General features: G+C 40.6%; 1 protein-coding gene across 2 annotated transcripts in view; it reads left to right on the forward strand.

The window, feature by feature from the left end:
* Nucleotides 1–14,660, forward strand: part of SYNJ2 (synaptojanin 2) — a 145,376-nt gene that overhangs the window by 88,724 nt on the left and 41,992 nt on the right. Inside the window, exons 12-16 of one of the 2 annotated variants that reach the window (XM_083176346.1) lie at nt 3,041–3,232; nt 6,427–6,511; nt 9,172–9,312; nt 12,073–12,265; nt 14,091–14,249. In XM_083176346.1, the coding sequence (XP_083032472.1) occupies nt 3,041–3,232; nt 6,427–6,511; nt 9,172–9,312; nt 12,073–12,265; nt 14,091–14,249 (770 nt within the window). The remainder of the gene's footprint in view (nt 1–3,040; nt 3,233–6,426; nt 6,512–9,171; nt 9,313–12,072; nt 12,266–14,090; nt 14,250–14,660) is intronic. The other variant, XM_083176347.1, reaches the window with a different exon arrangement.

Below are 14,660 nucleotides of genomic sequence, written 5' to 3' on the forward strand. Positions count from 1 at the left end.
CACAGGATACATGCCGGAACTTGGACTTTCCTTTTTTGGAGCTGTAAAAAATGGAAATATAAGCAGGGATTGTATTACTGATAGCCATACAAGAGGTAGCAGGGCATTGTTCTTTTATACTTTTGACTATTTTAAAATGCATAATAAGTCTAATTGTATATGATTGTTTCCATTGAAGCACCCCCCTCTCCCCCCTCCTGCCTTTTACCCTCTTTCCTATTAGTCTGTCTATTGTCTATTTTCTGTTGTTGAGCCTTTACTCCTGACAATAATATCTAGTATGGTATAAGATGGAAAGGTCAATTATAGATGGAACTTCTATTTCTTGACCTAGAGACATGGGGCAAAGCCTAATATTCTCATTGATATCCATCATCATACTGTAGGATGAGATCTTTACAGGCTTAAAAAATTTGAAGTCATAATCTTTTAAATAATAATCTCTAGTTTTCAAACCCACGAATAAGATATACTACATTGATTACAGTTGGAAAATTATACACCTTTGTTTCTGTGACAATAACAGACCTGACTGTCTTGTTTTGCTTTGTGTTGGGGAGTACTGTATTGTAAACGAAAACTCTTAATAAAAAGCATTTAAAAACAAAAAAAGCAAGCATTGGGGGGTACCCAATTACTCCAGATAAAACATTGAGAGTGATAAAACATCAGTACTTATGGAAATCAGGCCCTATTTCAAAAAGGGTGTATAAAAATGTATAATAAACTGTAATGATTGCAAACAGCTGGAGAACTGATGTGCAGTGAAAGCGCATCAAAAGAAGCCCAACTGGGGCTCTAATAAACCAAAAAGTAAAAAAAAAATAAAAGGGAAAGAAATATTTCTACTCAGGCACTTTTAAATCTGTGCAGATAGCTCAATAAAGACTTTATTCTAAAATTGATTTGCTATGTATCAAAAAGAAAGCAGCAGAAGACAATTAGTACACCTGTACAATGATATCTCTGGGAGAACCAACAAACTTATGCCCCTTTCCCACTGCAGCCTTAAAACGGTATATTGCCGATTTTTGAGGGCAAAATACCGTTTAAGGCTGCAGTGGGAAAGCGCCAGAGTTGAAATACCGTTTAAAGTTAAACGGTATTTCAACCCGTTTTCCAAGCAGGGTTTTAGCCGGTAATCTACCGTTTAAGAGGCAATGGGAATGCATCTTAAACGGTTTTACCAGCAGATGCAGCGAGGATGGCTCATATTTGAGCCATCATCGCTGAATGTGTATACAGCAGCCGGGCTGAAAGATGCGCGGCTTTCAGTCCAGCTGTCTGCTCCCTCCCTTGCCACCCCCCTCCCCGCCCGCAGCGTCATATACTCACCGCTGCTCACCGGCGCCGTCCCGCTGTCGCTCACCGGCGCTGTCGCTCACCGGCGCCGTCCCGCTGTCACTCACCGCCCGGCAGTCCTGCTCCCCCGCCCGGACACACAAGCTGGGCGCTCCGCCCCTCCCGGCCTGCTCGCCCCGCCCCCCCCGCCCCCCCCCCCGCCTGCTGAACACGGAGACCTGCTCGCCCCGACCCCCCCGCGCGCTGAACACAGAGATTATTTATCAGCCAGTAATATATACATTGCTGGCACAGGCCAGCAATGTATATATTATTGGTACCACTGCACACCAATGATTAATTATCAGCCAGTAATATATACATTGCCAGCAATGTATATATTATTGGTACCACTGCACACCAATGATTAATTATCCAATTTTGGCCACATGCCCAGAAAGTAAATAGGCTAATCTGAGAAGAAGTAGCAAAATTGTGGGAATACTGCAGAAGTACAGAACTCATTAAATTGTAATAACCCAGGTGGGTATATACAATTAAGGAATAATTCATTTTTTCTTGACCCAAAGAGGGGCAGAATGGAGGCCAAGGCACATATTTCCTGAAACGCACTAGTGTACTATCTGAAACACTCCAAAAAGTTTAAAATAATATATAAAAAAAGACAAGGACACCGTATTTTAATAATAAAATTGTTTATTAATTATTTTGTACACCACACAGAAATATTTCACACATTTGACAGTTTTTAACGATATCAAATAAAATATTGTAATTTTATTATAAATTCACAGACACAATCTTCTTATTTATGCGCCAACAAAGAAAGACATTCTTCCCTGTCCCCCTCTTTTTTGTATCAATTCATGTCTTTGGCTGCACCCCCACTGAGATCTACGGATTTGGATTGTCTCGCTTGGGGCCCATATCTGGGAATATAGATTGTAAGCTCCACTGGGGCAGGGACTGATGTGAATGTTGAAATATTCTCTGTAAAGCGCTGCAGAATACGTGTGTGCTATATAAATAACTGATAATAATAATAACTAGAGTGAAATACCCAAGAAATCCCCTAGGAAAGGAAATTATTTGCTAACCTAGTGAACACTAGTAAGAGTGGATTCAGGGGTGAGTAAGATTTGAGTGCCAAGTGAATTTGTCAAAATGAGTTTGAAAATTGCCACGCAAACACTTTTATGCATCATAATGACCTGTAATGTTTACCTTATACAGGAAACAATTTTTCTTACAGAACATTTTTTATTTGAATTTATATAACAAATGTAAGGGATGTTGGCATTTTGAGTGGATATTTTGCCCATTTCTCACAGGGATTTTGGCACTCAAAGGGTTAAGCCAGAGCCTGCATTTACAAGTGATTCAATTATACGGATACTTGCAACAAACTGCATTTATTTTATGCAGATGTATCTAAATTGCATGCAATTATTAATCAGATCCAAAATTAGTAGTTAGTTCTCAATATTTCATCTGGATTGACTTCTGTGATCCATGGGTGTTTTGGGATGGAGATTAAATTAACTCGAGTGATTGGTTATGGAAGTGAAAGCAGGTTGTATGCTCATTTGGGACAGGGACTGATATTTATTATTACATATTCTATATAAAGCTAGACACTACAAAAAGATATGAATATACGGTAGAAAAAGGTGATTCATAAGAGAAAACGGCTACATTATCCACCCAAATAGTAACAATTATGTGTCTCCTTCCACAGTGAATCAAAGTGTTTTAAAAGCCATGTCAGAACGCCAGTTTGAGTTTACGAATTTTAAAAGGACTCGTGTTGCTGTAGGAACCTGGAATGTAAATGGAGGAAAGCAGTTCAGAAGCAATATCCTTAGTACAAGTGAGCTCACAGACTGGCTACTTGATGCTCCAAAACTATCTGGAATTCCTGATTTTCAGGGTGAGTGTGTATAGGTGCTGTTTGCTGATTTCTAGGGGGAGTGTGTATTGGTGCTGTGTGCTGATTTTCAGGGTGAGTGTGTGTATAGGTGCTGTTTGCTGATTTCTAGGGGGAGTGTGCATTGGTGCTGTGTGTTGATTTACAGGGTGAGTGTGTTTTGGTGCTGTGTGCTGATTTACAGGGTGTGTGTGCATTGGTGCTGTGTGCTGATTTACAGGGTGAGTGTGCATGGATACTGTGTGTTGATTTACAGGGTGAGTGTGCATGGATACTGTGTGTTGATTTACAGGGTGAGTGTGCATGGATACTGTGTGTTGATTTACAGAGTGAGAGTGCATGGGTACTGTGTGTTGATTTACAGGGTGAGTGTGAATTAATACTTTTTGCTGATTTTAAGGGTGGGTATGCAATAGTACTGTGTGCTGATTTAGTTTATTTTAGGGTCATTCTGTGACAATGGTCTTTTCATGTTAAGTTTGTTACCAATTTTCATGACAAGCTTTGCATCAAAAGCATATCATGTACCACACAAACAACATTTACATTGCACCAAATCAAAACATGCTCCAAAAATATATTTCACATGATTTGTTTTGTCAAAATGTCATGAACAAAGCATCACAGAAGAATTGTCTTCAAACAAATGGTAAGCCAAACAACAGGGTTACTTATCGTTCAATGAGGGAGCTGCATGTCACGCAGCTTTACCCCCTTAGTGCCCTTCTAGCCCAACAGCTGTTTTGGTGTTCCTCCCCTTGAGAAGGTGGGAACACCAAAACAGCTGTTGGGCTAGAAGGGCACTAACTTGCTAGGTGCCTTCTCTATTAATAGTATACAGACATCGGCGGTGGAGCGGCACTCCCAATAAACATACTTCAAGCAGTTTGTGCAAACAACAACGTTTCAGTTATATTTTAACTGTTTTCAAGTAGACAAAACATATACGAGACACATACCTTTATACCAAAAACCATAGTGTGTGAGCACTCGATGCCGCGGTGGGGACCTCCCACCCGGTGGGCAATGTCGGATGACTATGACATCATGTTCCTGCGGCACGCAGCGGCCGCCGCAAGGTAACCAAGGTTACCAGGATAAACAGTTACCAATGAGCTCAGTATCAATGAAATTGACTGCCGGCGTACAATTACATACATCAATAACAGTGTATCAGCCCGGCGCATTGCAATCCCCACAGCATAACACAGCTGACGGGGTACAGTGCACTGAGGCCACCGCAACTTGAAATACAATTGCCGGTATACAATGACAAATAAATCTGCACAAACAGCAACATTGATGCTACCAAACGTTACTCTATAATACTATATAAGTAACTTATATAGCTATACATATTTCAACACTATAAATAACAACAAATAAGAGCTACTCTCATTCAAACCCTGAGGTATCATTGTACCCAGATGTAAAATCCACTGGGTTTCGCATCTCAAAAGTTTTTTCGATCCCGCCTCTAATTGAAAGGGGAATGTGATCTATCATTCTGTACCTTAATGAGGATAGTGAATGGCCCATCTGGAGGAATTTCCGGGCAACCGGCTGATCACTTTTGCCCTGTTCGATGGCTGCTCTGATGCCGAACGATGGTCTGCCATCCGTTCTTTAAATTTACCATCAGTTTTGCCTATGTAGGATTTTCCACAGGGGCAAATTAACTGATACACAACATAAGCATAAGTGAGTTGATGGCGGATTTGAATTTTTTAGCCTGTTAAGGGGTGGGAAAAATGGCTACCCGGTAATAAAAATTGGCATGTAACACAGCTGCATTTTAGACAGCCTAGCTTTTTCAGGGGCAAAAAATTACAAGAATCAGGTTCAGATGACAAAGGAAATTGTGCAATATCAGTCTTTACTAACCAGTCGCAGAGATTCATGCCTCTGCGATAACATGGAAGCAATTTTGTATCTTTTAACGGTAACTGAGAGTCTGACTGTTGTATTGGCCAATGCTTCTTCGTTATAAAATTTACTTCAGATGATTTTACATTATAATTGCTTACCCAAGGTAATTTTTGTTGGGAAGATTTGAAACTCGTTTTTTTATTAGCCAATAATGCTGATCTATCTAATGCAAGCACAGTATCTTTGGTGGCCAATAATTGAGGCCGAGAATAGCTCCTCTCAAAAAATGTTTCTAGCAATTGATCAATCTGTACATTAGCCATCTCAGAATCTCTGTTAATGTGCCTGATTATGACCATCTGCGAATAAGGTAATCCTCTTACCAAACTCCTTGGATGGCAACTCGATGCTGACAACAGCCAGGCTTATCTGCCACAATGTATCTTATGCGATCCTGGCAGGGGCCACTGGCTGCAATGAATATTCATGGCAGCGCATATGATCTGTGACTGCGATGTGAGGCGCACAGGAAGGCTCTAGTGGAAGGCTGAAATGCTTATCTCTTATCGCTAGATAATCAATCTAAATCATATTTGTCTATATTAACACTAGAGATGTGCAGGCTCTGATTTACTCTGATTTCAAAGCAGGATCTTATTGGCTATCAACTGTCAACAACTGTCATGTGATTTCGGATAGCCAATAAGATCCTGCTTTGAAATCAGAGTAAATCAGAACCTGCACGTCTCTAATTACCACCCACCAAACTTTGTACATTCAGTATATTGATAGATGCTTGCTCTTGCTTACATTCTGTGTAACTTATACGCTAATTTGTATTCTTCTGTACCTTACTGACCAAATTTGCTGTTTATTATATCTACTTAGTACCATTGGTGTTACCAGCAGATGAGCGGCGGAATGGATGGATTTCCATTGCGTCCTGCTATGTAAAGCCGTCCAACCCGGGGATACGGTTATTGGGTCACCAGCAAGTTGTTAGGCAGTCATTAGGTCGACGCGCAGGAAGGTCGACATGGGTTAGGTCGACAGGGTCATTATTTCGACAGGGTCATTAGGTCCACATGGACCTAATGATCCCGTCGACCGTATGACCCTGTCGACCTAACCCATGTCAACCTAGACACATGTCGACCTAAATGCATGTCGACCTAATGACTTTCTAACAACTTGAAAGTGAACAAAGTATATAACTATAGGTGCATGTATGAATTAGTGACTTTTGCATTTATTTATAATTTTTATATATAACATATGTAAAATGTCAATGTTGATTGATTGTATTGATTTTTGTGTTTTGCTGTCAGGTGATAAGTGCAGCCCTCCAGACATATTTGCTATAGGATTTGAGGAAATGGTTGAACTAAATGCAGGAAACATTGTTAGTGCCAGGTTAGTGATATTCAAATTAACCTAATTTTGAATTGATTGTTTAAGGGAAATGTCATATTTTATGTGCACAAGGGCAGTCTCTCTTAATGTTTTACAGGTAGCGGGTCTTGTGGTTGAAATCTCAGCTATTTAGTGTGACTGAAGACTCAGAAGTGCCTATTTTTGGTTTAAACGTCCAAGCAGTTGCTTTGCACCCTATATATAATAACATGCCAGCAATGTTCTGTGTGTAATGTCAACACAGTCTGCATCCCTCCCCCTGAAACTGTGTACACACGGGGGGCGATATATTGCTGAGCAATATATTGCTCAGTGTCTCCTTTCTATCCATGACCAGAGATGGTTGCAGATGAAAGGGAACCTCTGCTGTGGTAGCCGCAGAGGGAATCAGCTGGTCGCAGGAGCAAACTCCTGCGACCAACGATCATAAGGGGGCTAAAAACAGGAGCGCGCACCCTCCAATCGCTGGCAATATGGTCGCTCAGCGACCATATTGCCAGCGATAAATGCCCGTGTGTACGCACCTTAAGACTACAACTTTCTATGCTGGCATTTCCCAAGGGGTTATAAACATGTCCATCCTTGACAAAGTGCTTCTACTATTAATATAGTCAGTGCTATAATCAGGGGTGCCTCAGGTTGGTGGTCCAGAACCAATTCAAATTTTTTATGGTCAATGTAATGGGCAAAATCAGTGCTTGTGGCTATTAGTTATAAAAAATGTGGATAAGCAGAAGTGAATCATGATCCTCACCACATAACTGGACCTAAGGATAACATTTAAGCACAATTTATTTATTTTAATTAATATTTTTTATTCTTGGTAACAAACTTTTGGCCTAGGGGTGCCCTGAAAAATACTCTGATACTCTAGGGTGCCGTGATTCAAAAAAGTTTGGGAACCACTGGTTTAATGCATGATTTAAGTGAAACTGCAGCAAAAACTCTGAAATCTATGGTATTTGGACCTAATCCGCATTTTCAATTTGTATTCAGCCACGTATCCCAGGTTTAGTTGCGATGGGGTGTTACCCTATAGTAGCCTATGAGCTTCATTCTGCACTCCATCTGAGCTGGTTCCATTCTGATCCATCCCAGCACCCACAGTAGCCACCGCGTCCATCTGCGGAAGCGATGCTTTGTGCAGGTATATATTATTTGTCTGGAGAGCTGATGTACCTCCTGTTATTTTTCAGTAATCATTATATGTATATGTGACCAAGGGTGGGATGCAGTAAATCCCTCAATTTACTGCATTTATAGCAATTGCACATGTACTAACGGATGCCATTAGTAACACAAATCTCTATTGATGCTGTCCTTTGCAATGACAGAACTTCCGGGTTTCAACCAGAGGAGCGCTTTTTTGCAAGGGCAGATGTACACGGTAGCCTCTCGGATGCCGAAAAGGATACAATTTGATCCCTCTTATGGGGAATGTGTAAAGAAATCCATAGGCAAAAGTTGGTGTTACCCACCGCAAATAAGCCCCTGGATGTGTGTCTATCTGTAGTCCAAAAGTTTTCAGGGTTTTGGCCGTATTTTCACTTGAACATTCAATCCCTAATAATTATCTAAACAAAACTGCTCAAAATGAATAAGCCCAAAAATATGATTAACAAAAAAACACAGAATTAAATCCTGAGACTGACCACAAGTAAATGTATGTTGACCTTGTTATTTTAGAGTCTAGTGTCTAAGGCCAGTATAGGCCAATTGCTGTAATCTCTTGTATATTTATTGACACTCTAGCCCTCTATTAAATGGAAATGGGTACTTGTGTACTAGCACGGCACCCATCGCATCGCAGACCATATCGCATGCGATGGTATGCGATGCGACGCAATATCGGCCGATGTTGTACAATGGCATACAATTTTAAAATTGTATACCATTGTATATGACATACAATGTGATGCGATTATAAATTGTATAAGCACCCTAATGGGTGGTTACAATGGTTAAATGCACCCCCACGCAACCCCCAAGTATAAATGTGAACCTGAAGCGTGGCGAGCGCAGCAGTACGCGTCCTACGACCTTTTCATACCCCCACTATCCACGTCGGCGTGGAGTTGAGAATAGAAAGTGTGGCGAGCGCAGCGAGCCACAGAGCCCGAAGCATGGCGAGCGGACGCGGATACCTTCACAGGTATCCGCGTCCCCTCGCGGGCTTCACAGGTATCCGCGTCCTCTCGCCACGCTTCGGGCTCGGTGGCTCGCTGCCCTTGCCACACTTTCTATTCTCGACTCCACGCCAACTTGGATAGTGGGGGTATGAAAAGGTCGTAGGATGTGTACCGCCGCCCCTCGCGAGCTCGCTGTGATCGCCACGCTTCGGGTTCACGTTTATACTTGGGGGGTGGCGTGGGGGTGCATTTAAGCATTGTAAGCATCCATTAGGGTGCTTATACAATTTAATATCGAATATGAGTTAAAATCGCGTCGCATCGCATGCCATCGGGTGTATGGCATGCGATGCGATTAAAAAATCGGGCAACTAATTATCGGGGCGCCGTGCTAGTACACAAGTACCTGGAAATGTCTTGCTACTAATTTTGTAGTTACTGTAATATATATATATATATATATATCTACTGTAGACCGATGTAACTTTATACAATGATTTAACATATACATACTGCTTCATTTATTTACAGCACAACAAACAGGAAAATGTGGGCTGAGCAGATACAGAAGGCTATCTCCAGAACTCATCGATACATAATGTTGACTTTCGGGCAACTTGTGGGTGTTTGTCTCTTTATTTTTGTACGGCCATTCCATATGCCTTTTATCAGGTAGTGTATCACCCCTATAACAGCAGACATCACATTTGTGGGGAAATGTTGTTACAGAGATGAATGTCAGTATTTAATATTTCTACATTTCTAATTTGAATAGTAAAGCAGAAAATACTTAACTTGAAGAGATAAGAAATAAAAATGTTCTGTATAGTAGATCGTGCCATTGTTTTGTCAGGAAAACAAATAAATGAATACACATATTGTGCACCTGATACCACTGGGGGCCTGGCTGGTGAGAGGTTCTGGGTTTTAGGAGAACTGGGCTGCATACAGGTCAGAGGAGATGTCATGCAGATTGTCCTAGCTAGCCAAATCAAAATGGTACGCCATGGTCAGTCAGGGCATGCAGAGAGAAAAGGTGGTGATTTTCTTAAAGCCTTGTCATTTGAGCTAAGTAGATACTGAATAGTATGGCATCTGAGAACTATGCAACAGGACTCATAATCAAGTAGTAAAAGGGCCACATGCTAGGCTTAATAACGACCACAATCAGAATATTCTTATTAATGTCCCTTGTACCAGTAACCTTTATGGCTAGAAGGCTTATCTTCAGTAGCAAGCAAAACACACATGCAGTATTTCTGAGCTGTGAGCACCGTTCTTACTGCAATACCTCTAACCATATTACAAAAGAGGAAAGAAATCCATTATCTATGACTGGTTATACTACAGAAAACAACCCTGTTACAAATGACTGCAATTTCTTAAGTCCTATAATAAAATTCTTTAACCGTCAAAAATATCTGACATCTGGATAAATATAATCTTGTGTGCCTCAATCATTCTGAAGCCTGTATGAATAATAGTATAAGCAGAGTTTAGAATTGTACATATATTCCAGCATATGCTCAATCAGTTTAGTGATATCTCTCAGGTGTAACAAGAGATCCTAAGAGAAATTAGAAACCAGTATTTTACACTTCTGGGACCCTCTGCACTCATAGGAAGTGATTGTTCTTCTGATGAAATAACCACACAACAGTGAAGAAACGTGTTAGAACATGCAAAGCCAAGAATATATTTACATCATTGTACAACTGCAGGGACACAGCTGCATAGACACAATTTTTAGACACTTAACCATACAACTGTAAGCAAGCAAGGCAGTGAACATATTGTATGACATATCATCTGTTGGCAGAAAGTGAAACTACGTCTACTAGCTTTGGAAGCAATTGCTTCAAGCGGGCTAACACTGCCATCTGTTGTCAACAAGTGAAACTACATCTACTAGCTTTCGAAGCATTTGCTTCGAGCCGGCTTACTAGTAGTATATAATACTAGAACCAATCAAAGGTTATACTGTACACCTCTACAGGTCTTAATATACACTAAAGGTGCCCACACACTAGAACGATTTTTGGGCCGATTGGCCGATTTCCGATAAATTGGCCGATATATTGTCCGATGTTTACCGATAATCGGTCGATTTTGGTCCGATGCGCGCTCCCGTGGATCTTTAGCTGAATCTTCTGATCTTACGTGCTGCACAAAAGATCAGAAGATTTAACAAAAGATCCATAGGAACGCACACGGGATCTTACGAAAAATCTTTGTTAAAGATGTGCGCTTGCCTGAAATCTTTTGTCCAGGACGGACAAAAGATTTCAAGGCTAATTTATGCGCACATCTTACAATCGCAGATCTTTCTAGTGTGTGGGCATCTTAAGGCTCATGCCAAACATTGCGTTTTAGGAGGATGCAGCAGAACAGGACGAGTTTGGCGGGATACACCTTTCTAGGTTCACACATTAGCCGCACATTACGATTTAGCCGGATGCAGTCAAAAAGGATCTGTTTTGTCCGGCCAGTGGAACAGTGATTAAGTAGCAGTATTTGAGGCACAGCCTCACTTTGTGAACACATACAGTATATTCAAATGTATGTGTTCTACTTGTAATCTGGTTGTCCTATCATCCTACCGAATTGCAGCATGCTGTGGTTTCATCCAGTGGGTGTGGCACCACTGCATATGTGCGCCAGACAGAACTCCAGAAACAACAGCAGCTCTGCCACAAAGTGGAAGACCATGTAATATCGTAGAGTGGGGATAGCTTAGGTGTATAGTGAGTAAAATTTGTCAACGCTCTGCTGATTACATAGCTGAAGAGTTCCTAAATTTAAATAGCATTAATGTACGCACAAAAACGATGCGGTGGGAGCTTAATGGAATGTGTTTCCATGGCCAAGCAGCTGCATGCGAGCCTCACATCACCATATCCAATGCCAAGCCTCAGATGGAGTGGTTTAATTATATTTTAAATAATAATAATTTTATATAAAAATTATATAAGGATATTTTCGCAGGCATGCTAAGCAATTTGCAGGCTTGCATGTATTTGTAATTTGAGATACAACTCCCCTAGAGCCTCCCAAGGAATCGCCAATTTGGTACTACAAGGATCAGCATAGCCTCCGTGTATTGATTGCATACATGCCTCACAGAACACTGATACACAGAATGGTAGCTGCTCACTTAATTAATTGGCTCAAATGACATTTTGCATTTATATTATAATATTCTTGTATATAAGCAATGTTACATGCACCTCTGATAAGCCACTAAATTGTCTTTTACTGCTCCGTTGCAGGCCACGTATTGCCCCAAAAATTGTATAATTATACTTAAACATTTACATTTTGGATTTTAAAATCAATATGCAGTTTTACTATGTGTTTGCAAAATGTGTAAACTGTACTTTGTATCATTAGCAGTCCAGGATGTCAGCATATGTTTGGTCATTTTTCTAACAGAGAGCTGGCGGTGGACACTGTGAAGACTGGCATGGGCGGAAAAACAGGGAACAAAGGAGCCGTGGCCATACGCTTCCAGTTCTACAGTACAAGTTTTTGCTTCATATGCAGTCACTTTACTGCTGGTCAAACCCAAGTAAAAGAACGAAATGAGGATTACAAAGAGATCACCCAGAAAATAAGCTTCCCCTTTGTGAGTGTTACATTGCACTTTATGGTGATAGTTCCCAAATGATTATCTTGTTTTATTAATGCTGCAAAATTTGGGGGGTTTTGCGCTTTATTTTCTCAGTGTCACCTGAGAGTTGTTTTATAGATGAAAAATTCAGCTATGTTTTGAGTAGGCGAGTATTTACTCACAATAAATCAACTCTAAGTGAAATTTTGCTATTATTTTTATTCTTTTATTTACTGAAATTTGAGTACTTATCTTACGTGCTGCACGAAAGATCAGAAGATTTAACAAAAGATCCATAGGAACGCACACGGGATCTTACGAAAAATTTTGCCATGCTATGCGGTCAATCCTACAAGGTTCGAGTTGCTGTCTTTCAGCAACAACACAACCTGCCCCATCTCGTGGCTTGATCTCTCCTCAGACCTAAATATTTTTGTAGAGAGTCCCAGGCTATGTAAGTGCAGTGGTAGGAAAGGACAAGAAAATGCCCCCTAGAGGGTGGTGGTGGCGCTTGATACTGTTTGCTTCACTAGCAGCTGCAGTAAAGGGGTAGTTAAACCCCGGAAAGCTAAAACAAGAAACCAGTAGATAGCAGTGCTTAATGTTAATATTAGTGAACACTAGAACCCAATTGGTCTGATTTTATAAGTAAAAGACATTTATTAGACCTATAAGTGACCAATAATATAATAATTTATGCGCATATTATTTTTGATGAACATTTAAAATTAAAATGCTAATAAAAATTATTGAGATTGATGTCCCAATATTACAATTGAATATAGGTGTATATTTAAATGCTAGTGCACTAGACTAATAAAAAACAGTTCCTGGTTATTGATTGGTTCCTGTCTGTTCCTATTACGCCCTTTAAGAAATTTGTAATAAGGTAAAAAAGATGGTTTTTAGTTACCATCCACCATGGATGTTGCACAGTCCCGCACTGATGTTTGCCTCCCAGGCAGGTGTTTTTGTCCTGGCTTAGAAGGGGGTCCAGTCCACCAATGGAGGATAGCTGGCGGTGTTCGGATTTGGTGAAATGCTCCTGTGCTGATGTGAGTGGGTGGTAGAGCATGAGGTCTGATTCGGGTAGGTCCAAAAGCTTGAAAGTAGAGGTAGTTAAAAACCAGGGATTTGGCAAAAGGTGAAGATAGCAGCGACGCGTTTCGCCGTATCAAACAGCTTTATCAAAGGATGTAAGGGTTCTAGTGTTCACTAATATTAATTTTTAAGCACTGCTATCTTCTTGTTTCTTATGTAAGTGCAGTCCAACTAATATGTAATGTATATAATGTAAATATATGTAGTGTGTGTGTGTATCTACAGATGGAGCCACCGTCAGCCTGCCAGCCGGATAGCCAGATTGCATGTGCTGGCGCAGGCTGGCAGACGGCGGACTGGCTGACTGGGACGGGTGATCAGCGGCTTCCCTGTCTGTCTCCGCTTCAGGGAGATGGGCAGGGAGTGGCGGCCGGCTGCTGCAGACGGAAGGTAGAGGGGGAGACGGGCGGAGGGCTCAGACAGAAGGGGCATGCGAGCATCTTGTGCATGAACACCCCCTTCTGATCCACCGGGTCCGCATCGTGGGTGAGCAAAGCGAGCCCCGCAAGGGGACTCAGACGCACGCCCGCTGCCGCCCTGAAACTAAACAAGTACCAAATATACTTCTCTTCAATAATTTAGAAAAACAGTATAAATAAATATTACAAAATTTCAAAATGAAATATATGTATTTTTTTCATAGAATGACACTGCAATTAGATTTTGTGATAGTTACATGTGGAAACCCTTGCACCTATTGTTTGTTTGTTTGTTTGTTTGTTTGTTTACTGTAATCCAGGGAAGAAATGTATTTTCACATGATTATGTATTCTGGTGTGGAGATTTTAATTACCGGTTGGACCTCACATATGAAGAGGTTTTCTATTTTATTAAACGTCAGGACTGGAAAAAACTCTTTGAATTTGATCAACTCCAACTTCAAAAGTCCTGTGGGAAAGTATGTATTTTTCTATATTTAAAATCGCTTTATAGGGTGTGTGTATGTGTTTGTGTGTATGTGTGTGTGTGTGTGTGTGTGTGTGTGTGTGTGTGTGTGTGTGTGTATATATATAAATATTAGGTTATATTGTTGCTTTTAACATACAATGTAACTTTCAAAGGCAGGTTATGCAGATATGTTTGGAACTGGAAGATAACATTCACATTTCAGTCAAGCTATAGAGATATTGGTACAAACAAGCAACTATAGCATAACAAATAAATTATTCAGTAAGACACAAGATAGCATAATATATGCTTTCTGGATTGTAATTACCAAGAGTTCTAGTTTAGTCAGAAAAATGTGCGCCATAAGTTAAAGCGTAAAAGCAGAGTTCATAGAATTAAGTGATAAATAAGTTCTATGTTG

The sequence above is a fragment of the Crinia signifera genome, chromosome 3 (genome assembly GCF_055691185.1).
Source record: "Crinia signifera chromosome 3, ASM5569118v1, whole genome shotgun sequence".
Classification (NCBI taxonomy): domain Eukaryota; kingdom Metazoa; phylum Chordata; class Amphibia; order Anura; family Myobatrachidae; genus Crinia; species Crinia signifera.